Source organism: Oncorhynchus mykiss, chromosome 21, assembly GCF_057628025.1.
Source record: "Oncorhynchus mykiss isolate SJ-2025 chromosome 21, ASM5762802v1, whole genome shotgun sequence".
NCBI classification, from domain to species: Eukaryota; Metazoa; Chordata; class Actinopteri; order Salmoniformes; family Salmonidae; genus Oncorhynchus; species Oncorhynchus mykiss.
Window position 1 is genome coordinate 23,126,282 of NC_143042.1, and position 11,499 is coordinate 23,137,780.

Sequence of the window (11,499 nt, forward strand, 5' to 3'; positions counted from 1 at the left end):
CCGTCTGGACTAATGCAACTCGCTGTTGGCAGAGCTCCCCGCTTGTGTCATCAAACCCCTGCAACATATCTGGAACGCCGCAGCACGCTTGGTGTTCAACCTTTCGAAATTCTCCCATGTCACCCAGTCCTCCGCACACTCCACTTGCATCCACTACAAGACCATGGTGCTTGCCTACGGAGCAGCAAGGGGAACTCCCCCTCGCCACACTCAGGCTATGCTCAAACCCTACATCCCAACCCGAGCACTCAATTCTGCCACCTTTGGTATCTTGTCCATTCCAGCTCAACCCAGTCAAACCTCTTCTCTGTCCTGCCAACTCAATGGTGGAATGAGCTTTGCCCTGAAGCTAGGACTGAAGAGTCCCTGCCCATCTTCTGAAAACACCTGAAAATCTACATCTTCAATGAGTATCTTAATATAAGATATCTGTCTTATTCCCCTCCCCCACATAAAAAAAGAAATAGTATTTTCTAGCTAGCAGTGACTTTGCTGATCATTTCTGTATTGTGAGAAAATGTACTTACTACGACTGGGATATGTGGTTGTCTCACATATCTATCTTAAGATGAATGGGGTCATTTCCATGTAAAAGGAGCCATGAGCACTAACATGTGAAGTTCATAGGAGAATGTCCAATTGGGTGTAAAATGAAAGCTATGAGTACCAAATCGGTAACGGAAAATTCCGAAAAATCTGTCAGGAATTTCTGCAATTGAGTTGGCTACAATGGGAAATCATAGTAGTCACATAACAGTTTGGACCGCACAGCATGGTACAGTACAGCACAGTACAGTAAAGAAAAGTAGAGTGTAGTTCAGTAGAGCACACTAGAATTTTGTACACTATAATGTAATGTATTGTACTGTACTGAACTCTACTGTACTTTACCATACTCTACTGAACTATACTTTACACTACTGTACTCTACTGTTCTGTACTGAACTCTACAGTACTAAATTCTACTGTTCTGTACTCTATTGTGTTCTACTAAGCTCTACTATGCTGATGTCCAAACTTATGAAACATAGACGTCTGTGATTGGTTTAGATTTGGTCCGGTTCGGACCAACCAAATTTGGTCTTGTTTGGGGGCAGAGGTCATTCAAATAATAGCCAGTGTGTAGAATAAAACCCAAATAATGAAAGGAGGATATTTCATATTTATACTTTTGTGTACCTATTTAGGAAACATCACCATAAAGAGAATGACATTCATATCCAGAATTATGCATCTATTTTAGTACAAATCGGGGACCTATGACGAAATTCCGTTACCGCAATTCTGTTACCGGGTGTAAATCAATTCACTGTAGTTCAATAACCAAAAGAACCATGTCATACATGACACCCCATTATTTCTGCAGGCATCGTTTATTCTTAATTCAGAGCAAATACAGTGCCTTCAGAAAGTATTCACACCCATTGACCTTTTCCACAGTTTGTTGTGTTACAGCCTGAATTTCAAATGGATTCAATTTAGGTTTTTGGTCACTGGCCTACACACAATACCCCATAATGTCAAAGGGGAATAATGCTTTTCAAAATTCTAAATAAGTCAAGAAATCTGTCATTTATTTAGAAGTTTTTGCCGGAGAGATCTTAGTCGTGCAATTTTACATCTAACTAAGATGTTTGGTGCAGTATCTCTCAATTTAAAAAAGTGCATGAAACTAAGACAACAAAGACTTTACCGGCTGGCCTCAAGAAAAAATGTTGTGTGCCGAACAATAAAATAAAAAACTTACCGTTATCCGTTATCTTGAGGCGTTCTGGTGAGACGGGCATTAAAACAACTTACCTAGAAAGGTACTCCTCTGATGGAATGGACGGGCATTAAAACAACTTACCTAGAAAGGTACTCCTCTGATGGAATGGACGGGCATTAAAACAACTTACCTAGAAAGGTACTCCTCTGATGGAATGGACGGGCATTAAAACAACTTACCTAGAAAGGTACTCCTCTGATGGAATGGATGGATTGGAAACAACCTTTTATGAGATTCAGAACCGTGACCAAGTTGGATCAGGAAGATGGTGATGTGCAGGTCAGTTCCCTCATGCCATGGGCAGCGAGGCAGAGAACATTTTCAAATCGCTCACCTTTGCATCAGAGGATGAGGAAGCAGACTTTGATATTGTCGTGAGGAAATATAACGAATACTGTTTTCCCAAACGGAATGCTGTTCACGAACATGCCTGTTTTTATCAACGAGCTTCCAAGTGGACATGCAACAAGTGGTCAGAAAACAGGACTTTGAGAAAGAATGTGTCACACAAAATACAACTGAAAGAGAATGCACAGCGCGCAGCATCCCAATACCACTTACGCAGAAGGTGAAAGAGGAGCTGTGCAGGATGGAGTAAAATGACATAATGGAGAAGGTGACGCAGCCAACAGATTGGTGTGCACCCATGGTGCCTGTCCTGAAGAAAAATGGAAAAGTGCGAACATGTGTGGGTTTGAAAAAGAATAACGAAGCGTTGAAAAGATAGTGAAAAGAACGGTTTATCCTACGCACCTCGGATGAGATGCTGGCAAAGCTGAGCAGAGCCAAAGTATTCTCAACAAAGGGATGCAGCAAGTGGGTTTTGGCAAATACCCCTACGCTGTGACAGCAGAAAGTTGACAACCTTTATTACACCTTTTGGCAGGTACTGTTTCCGCCGTTTGCTATTTGGGATCTCGAGCCCTCTAGAAATCTTCCCCCCAAAAATGATATAGACATTGCAAGGCCTTGAGGGAGTCACCGTTTTATGGATGACATTTTGGTATATGCAAATACCATGGAGGAGCACGACGAGTGACTAAAAAGAGAATGAGTCAACCAGACTAAAGTTGAACAAATTAAAGTGAGCCCTCAGTCAAACACAGCGACGCTTCCTGGGACACCTCATTGACCCAATCAGGCCCGATTCAGAGAAAGTGGGGGCCATCTGGCAGCTTTTCCCCACCAGAGAAATTGCAGGAGCTGAAGAGAGTTATTGGGATGGATAAATACCTAGGGTAGTATATCCCCAACCTTTCCACAGTGGGTCAACCACTGCATGAGCTCCTGAGGTCAAAGACGGCATGGACATGGGATCACGCATACCAGGCAGTGTCCCAGTGCCTCAAAGAACTTCTGACGACTTCCCCAGTCCTGACGTTCTATGACAGCAACAGAACCATTGCAGTCTCAGCAGACGCAAGCAGCTTTGGGCTTGACAGTGTACTACTACAGCTCCAAGGTGAGGAATGGAAGCCTGTGGTGTACTACTACAGCTCCACGGTGAGGAATGGAAGCATGTGGTGTACTACTACAGCACCACGGTGAGGAATGGAAGCCAGTGGTTTACTGCCACAGCTCCACGGTGAGGAATGGAAGCCTGTGGTGTACTACTACAGCTCCATGGTAAGGAATGGAAGCCTGTGGTGTACTACTACAGCTCCATGGTGAGGAATGGAAGCCGGTGGTTTACTGCCACATCTCCACGGTGAAGAATGGAAGCCTGTGGTGTACTACTACAGCTCCATGGTGAGGAATGGAGGCCGGTGGTGTATTACTACAGCTCCACGGTGAGGAATGGAAGCCTGTGGTGTACTACTACAGCTCCACGGTGAGGAATGGAAGCCTGTGGTGTACTACTACAGCTCCACGGTGAGGAATGGAAGCCTGTGGTGTACTACTACAGCTCCACGGTGAGGAATGGAAGCCTGTGGTGTACTACTACAGCTCCACGGTGAGGAATGGAAGCCTGTGGTGTACTACTACAGCTCCACGGTGAGGAATGGAAGCCTGTGGTGTACTACTACAGCTCCACGGTGAGGAATGGAAGCCTGTGGTGTATTACTACAGCTCCACGGTGAGGAATGGAAGCCTGTGGTGTACTACTACAGCTCCACGGTGAGGAATGGAAGCCTGTGGTGTACTACTACAGCTCCATGGTGAGGAATGGAAGCCGGTGGTTTACTGCCACAGCTCCACGGTGAGGAATGGAAGCCTGTGGTGTACTACTACAGCTCCATGGTAAGGAATGGAATCCTGTGGTGTACTACTACAGCTCCATGGTGAGGAATGGAAGCCGGTGGTTTACTGCCACAGCTCCATGGTGAGGAATGGAGGCCGGTGGTGTATTACTACAGCTCCACGGTGAGGAATGGAAGCCTGTGGTGTACTACTACAGCTCCATGGTGAGGAATGGAAGCCTGTGGTGTACTGCTACAGCTCCACGGTGAGGAATGGAAGCCGGTGGTTTACTGCCACAGCTCCATGGTAAGGAATGGAATCCTGTGGTGTACTACTACAGCTCCATGGTAAGGAATGGAAGCCTGTGGTGTACTACTACAACTCCACGGTGAGGAATGGAAGCCTGTGGTGTACTACTACAGCTCCATGGTGAGGAATGGAAGCCTGTGGTGTACTACTACAGCTCCACGATGAGGAATGGAAGCCTGTGGTGTACTACTACAGCTCCCCGGTGAGGAATGGAAGCCTGTGGTGTACTGCTACAGCTCCCCGGTGAGGAATGGAAGCCTGTGGTGTACTGCTACAGCTCCATGGTGAGGAATGGAAGCCTGTGGTGTACTGCTACAGCTCCACGGTGAGGAATGGAAGCCTGTGGTGTACTGCTACAGCTCCATGGTGAGGAATGGAAGCCTGTGGTGTACTACTACAGCTGCATGGTGAGGAATGGAAGCCTGTGGTGTACTGCTACAGCTCCATGGTGAGGAATGGAAGCCTGTGGTGTACTGCTACAGCTCCATGGTGAGGAATGGAAGCCTGTGGTGTATTACTACAGCTCCATGGTGAGGAATGGAAGCCTGTGGTGTACTGCTACAGCTCCATGGTGAGGAATGGAAGCCTGTGGTGTACTGCTACAGCTCCATGGTGAGGAATGGAAGCCTGGGGTGTACTGCCACAGCTCCATGGTGAGGAATGGAAGCCTGTGGTGTACTGCTCCTTGTGGCTCATGGAGGCAGAAACCAGATAATCAGAGATGGCCCTGACAGAGATGGTCGCCTCGCGTCGCATTCTTAGGTGACAGACCACAGGCCCTTGGTCCCACTAATGAACAGCAAAGACTTGGATAACGTGCCTTTACGGTGCCACTACTCATGCGGCCGATGAGGTTCAAACCCACAGCGGAGTACGCGCCAGGACAAACTATGGTCGTGGGGGACACTCTTTCAAGGAGTCTGTCGATACTCACAGAAAAGGAAACAGACACACACACATACATGGAGTGTTACATTGCCGCCATGATCAACAACATACCTGCTACAAAGACAGAAATGGAGAGCAGAGTTTCCCGCCGCAGCAGATGATGAACTACAGACAGTGATCAAGTACAGGTTCAGGCTGGCCAGAACATGTGAGTAAAACCCCAGTCACGGAGAGTTTTTCCCAGTGAAAAGTGAACATTCAGAGTACAATGGTATGGTCACAAGGGGGAACCGCATACTAGTACCACAGACACAGAGGGCGGACATTCTTGATAGAATACACGATGGACATCAAGGTCAGACTAAATGCAGAGAGAGGGCCAATGCCTCAGTATTGTGGTCGGGGATCTCAGAGAAGAAAAAGGTCATGTCAGTCTTGGCCCAGCAAAAGGAGCCACTAATCTCAACACCGCTCCCTGGCAGGCCATGGAGAAGAATTGATCTGGATCTATGCGTGCATAACAAACAAAACGATCTGATTATATCTGACTACTACTTAAGATTCATAGAAATACTACACATGCCTACAACCACAAGCACACAGGTTGCCCTTAAGCTGAAAGGAACCTTTGCAAGGTATGGGATTGCAGATGAGGTCGTTAGTGAAAATGGGCCCCAATTCTCTATTTCCGAGTTCCAAGAAATGGCAAAGCAGCTTGACGTTAAGCACATTACGTCCAGCGTTCACAAACCTCCGGGTAACGGTCACACAGAAAGGGCAGTGCAGACCGCAAAGAGGATTCTGAAGCAGAAAGACCAGCTGATTGCTCTCATGTGCTACAAGTCAACCCCATGCACAACAACGGGAATGAGCCCAGCAGAGTTCCTCATGGGTAGAAGAATCTGAACGATGCTCCCAACCTTGGTGAGAAACCTGCAACCTAAGTGGCCCAACAACAAAAAAAACATCAGGATACAGCAGAAAATAGGAAATGAGCCTTCTACTACAACCAACGTCACGGGGCTAGACCACGACAGTTGCTACCGCCAGGAGAAACAGTGCTCACCAAGCTCGATTGCCTAAAAGAGTGGACAACACCTGCAGTGGTAACAGGTGAAAGCGCCACACCTAGGTTTTACAACGTCGAGATGCAGAAATGAGGAACACTACGACTTAACTGTCGCCACCTCCGGGCAGTGCCCACCCCAACTAAAGGCATTACGCCTGCCTCTCCTGAGAGAAGAGTAAATACTCTACTGCCAGACAAGGGTCAAGAAGAGGATGTTTGAAATCAATGGTTTTTGTTCAGCGTTACATAATAACATAGCTTTATAGCAACACAAAACAAGGATCAGATTTTTGCAATCTGAGACCACAGGGGATGGCATCAATATAACAAACCCTGAATGCTTGAAAGAGGCTGCATGCTGAGAAGGGGCTAACATTTTGATTATGTGAGAAAAAGGCTCACACTCCTTGGCTATGTATTCAGCATTTGAAAGCACAAGACTGTTAAAATGCAACGAGGGGAGACGGTGGTGTTAGACGGTGTTGATGCTCCACAGATTTAGCAGGATGTGTTGAGCGTTATGCTCGTGCTGTGGTGAAAAATAGAGGAATGAATAATGACACCCTCCACAGTATAGTCTCTTCCCACAATGCTGGGCCTGTTTGCTTACTAATGCAGGACCGCATCCACTGACAAACCAACTCCCGCTGTGTCTGAACGGACCAAGCAGAGAGAAGTAGAGTCCGCAGTCTGTGCTGTGGATCTAAGCTATATCATACCATATGTGTGCGTGTGTGCACAGGTGTGAGTGTCAGCGCGTGCTGAATGAACGGAAGGAAAACATGACATATGCACCCCCATTGTCTACGTACATCTATGCAGGTCTACTCTGAGAGAGTCGTTCACGCCGAAACTGGCGCAGGCCAGGTGTACACGCAGAGCTGACTAACTTTACTCAGTGTGACAACATTATCATGGCACGTTTGCTGGAAAGGTGATAAAGTGTTACCAGCTAATTAGCTGGCGACCAAATATAGAGTTAACACATGGTTTAAGTGTCTGCAAGGTAATGCAGCCTGGTAATGGTAATGCAGCCTGCAGTACAAGTAGAGGAGGAAACAGCCACTCGATTGCCATCTTCTACCATGGTTCACACAGTCTGTGCAAACACTTTTTCTTGCCAAATGCATTTAGTCTACACACCCACAAACAGATCGCACAAAACCAGTAACTCTATATGCAGTGAGCTACAGTCTGCCTGTCAAAGACAGATTTTCCTCAATTGGGACAACACATGATATTTACCATCTCACATTATACCAATATACTCGTATTACACAAAACCAGTAACTCTATATGCAGATTCTGTCATAAACACCTTTTCCTCAATGTCATATCACATTGATGTTTACCATCTCAATTTATAGTAATTGTCGTGTCTTTGGCTATGCCGGATTAAGTGATCTGACATGCTATTCTATAAAATAGTTTCTCCGTAATTAATATTACCTGATTGAGCTAATCATGTAAATGTAATTAACTAGAGAGTCGGGGCACCATGAAAGAATATTTATAGAGCTGTTATCTTCCGAATAAACTCTTAAAGACCTAGTAATATTTTACATCAATAGCAGTCAATATTAATCGTCACCTTAATTCAGTCTCATCTGAAAGCTGTAAATTCTTGGTTATCTGCACGAACCCTGGCTAACAATGTGAATCAGCAATACAAAATTGGGTTTAATTATTTATTTACTAAATACCTAACTAATCACCAAGAATTACATATACACATAATTAATCATAACTTGATTACAAATTACGTCATGAATGAAAACGTCCCTAGCATGCGGAACAGATATGACAGCTGGTTACACAAAAGAAAAGGGGCTGGGTTTAAGTGAAAGAGCGGGAAGACAAAGGAAAAAAGGGCGAAGCTGTGCTTTCGTAAATACAGCATCTTATGCATTCTAAATTACCGCCCATTTGGAAAAGGAAAATGCAATAAATATTTACTCTGAGCTGCGCTTCGGTAGGTTGGTGGTAGATGGAAGGCCGTGTTGCCCAACCAAGTCCTTTGTCCTTTGAAGAATGTCTCTGCTGGTAAATTGGATACGTTGTAGTAACGTTGTTGTGTGGTAGACAGAATACTTTGTCTGTTCCTTCCTAGCCTGCGTTTGCAGCTGCTGTTGCTAACTCAACGGCTAGGAGGTATCACTTCTGTAGTGAATAAGAGTTCAAAGTTCATACCATTCGCAACCAAAGCTCACATTGATGTTGGCTTCGTTCTGTAGTTATTATCTGAACCATTCTGACATCGGACCGTCGTCGTTGCATCCTCGGAACAGGAGATTGTCGTTGTTGATTACATTGTCGTCAAGGCTTTATATAGGAAGGGAGAGGAGGGCGTGTTTGAAAAGTTTTATAGCCCATGTCCCTTCACAGGAGTGGGCCACTGATTGAGCATAGCCCTAACCTTATGAAAACCCAAATCTCACATTTTAGAAGCTAAAATCACATTTCATCCCATCACAAATAATTTCATATTCAAACATTTAAATTGAACAACAATTCCATGTGAATCCGATAACTCTGATGTGTAGACTTTCCACTGTATGCCATCTTATCATTGATGAGAATGTCTCAGATGACAACCGAACTGACATCATATTCATTAAGTACCACCGCATATGTTCAATTGGTCGGATTACCAGAATATAGTTCATTTCCCCCCACCTTCTGATGTTCCCAGAATCTCTCTCTAACATCAGTAGGGTAGAGAGAGGAAAAAGGGGGTAAGAGGTATTTATGACGGTCATAAACCTATCCCCAGGCCAACGTCATGACAGTAATATACTGTAGTTATGTATCCCTTGCCATGCATTAATTTATTGAAAAGACTGACTGCGTCACCTTTCCCCTCTTCCCCCCCCTTTTCCTCCTCACCACCCATCCTCCCTCTTCCTCTCCTCCTCCCCTCATCTCACCTATACCAGGTGTGTTCCTAGCCTGTTGGACGCCTTTCTTTGTGGTACATGTGACCAACGTGCTGTGCGTGTCCTGCAAAATCAGCCCTACTCTGATCTCCGTGGTAACGTGGCTGGGCTACGTCAACAGTGCTGTCAACCCCATCATCTACACTGCCTTCAACGCAGAGTTCCGGAATGTCTTTCACAAACTTTTCTGCTGTCGAGCATGAGACCTGAGTTCTGGAACCTCTTTGACAAACTATTCATTGAGATAGAAGAACAACTTTCTTTAAGGTTCAATCTGAGACCTGAATTGTAGAATGTTGCACTCGGCCATGAGACCTGAATTAAATTATCTTTCACAAAACTCCTTGGTTGATGGATGTGAGAGTGACTTCCTTACCCAAAGGGGTTTTCCTGGATCTAAGTGCTGGCAGAAGGTGAGGTTGTCAAAATGGATGAACCATAACAGGGGACAACCTGACAAAATTCGACGGATGCCTTAGTTGACATATTGTGAACTGAAAGACAGTGGCTCACTGTATCTGATGTTTCTACATTGAAGTTGATACTGTGTGACGGTTTTTCGTCCTGTAAAATATTGCTTGGATAAAGAAGATGGTGAATGCTGTTAATATCATAGCCCAAAGGCATAAAATCTGTGAACAATGTGCACACTTAAGATCACGTAACTATTTGATATGTGAGTTTTGATTTCTCTCAGAATTAAATGTTAATGCTATGTATGGTTCTCTGTTTTGATTTAATAATGTGCAGGTTTTCTGTGAAATTTCATGGTATTTTCTTTATAATATACTTTGTCTCCTTTTATCCTGAGGACGTGGGAGACTTAAGGGACGTAGTGTGGCTCAAGAGGAACTTACATTATATAACAAACATTACATATTCTATCTTGTGGACATTGCCTGTAGATATATATCATGAACATTTACGCCACAATAAGTGACAAATTACAGACTTCAAGGGACAACATTGTGGAAACAACTATTTAAGATGATATCATTCCGTAAAGTTATACTTTGACCTATTTTGATCAAGTGCTTACAAAAGTGCTGTGAATTAACTGAGGTGAATGTGACAAATGTAAACAATTCTCTTTGTCGTTGATCGAAAAGTAATAAAACATGTTCCACATAATATGAATGCTGTATTTCCCCTATGTAAGAAACCGAGAACACTCGTCACAATCAGAATGGAATCATTTGAAATGACAGAGATACAATCTATTTTTCCATGTCACTGAGAGCGATATGGAATGTTGGTCGATCCCCTCATGTCAACACAAGCCACCGAAGACACTGCCGTATCACACCCACAGGAAATGATCATTGCACGTGAAATTATCCTTGTCTGCAAGACATATGTTGCCAGGGAGGCTTATCGTGTTATCTACAAGGGGGAGAGAAAAACGCAATCATGCAATTTCACCTCAAGCGTAAAGGCCTGAGCTTAATGAGCCGTCTTTGCTGTGGCTGGCGGACGCAGCTCTCACCCAGCTAGAGGAACACACACCCAGACATAGAGAGGAGCTGAGATGTGGACCTATGAGCCATACTTAGTGACCAGCCACCATGTATGAAAACAATCTATGTAGATCTGATCCACAGCCAGCCACTGACCACACTAGCAATCGTCCCCACAGCATGCCTGAAAGCCAAGACAGAGCGCCAAGAGTAATAAAATCACAGTTGGATGTTTTAATCTTTGGCCATGCTATGATGACCTGACACAAGGAAATGTGACTCTTCTTAAACCATAAAGGCAAAGGCAGTCTGAGGGGAAAATGGCCCACAACTCTGTTGTCGGACACCAGGGGTTTGCTAGAGCGTTATCGCACAAAAACACCCATAAACGGAAGGGATCACTGCCGCCACCTGCCTTTCCAACCAAGCTGCATGAATAGAGGAGCAGACTGAGGTACAGAGGATATTCAGCAACTTTTGGAAAACAATGGAATTAAATAAAAAGGCTTCTTTAATTGTTAAAAGTAGAACCAATGGGTTTCGGCTTATGTCCTTTTTAAAAACGGACAGAGGAGCTTTTAAATACAGTATTTATCCTTTGAAGACGGCATTAATAAATACTGAATCAAATCAAGGAATGAATCCTATTTCTTCCATCGTTTTCATTGTTGATGCATTGTGCATCACGGAGATAATCTCTTCCATCTGCTGTCTTTGTCACGGACTAAATAAGACAGAGTATTGAACGGAGAAAATGGGTGAGAAAATCTATTCCGAACTGTTTAATCTCCTGCTCTCCAATCCCTCTTTATGCCCATTAATACTGCATTTTGGAGAGCTTTACCTTTCAGTCTCCTTTCCTTTCAAGACCCGTGGCCCTCTTCAGATTGA

At 44.5% G+C, this 11,499-nt stretch overlaps 1 protein-coding gene across 1 annotated transcript in view; it reads left to right on the forward strand.

The window, feature by feature from the left end:
* LOC110500258 (dopamine receptor D4) overlaps positions 1 to 10,282 on the forward strand; it is a 33,051-nt gene extending 22,769 nt beyond the window's left edge. Inside the window, exon 6 of the mRNA XM_021577515.3 lies at positions 9,152 to 10,282. Within this exon, the coding sequence (XP_021433190.1) occupies positions 9,152 to 9,354 (203 nt within the window). The 3' untranslated portion in view covers positions 9,355 to 10,282. The remainder of the gene's footprint in view (positions 1 to 9,151) is intronic.
* The last annotated feature ends 1,217 nt before the right edge of the window (positions 10,283 to 11,499 follow it).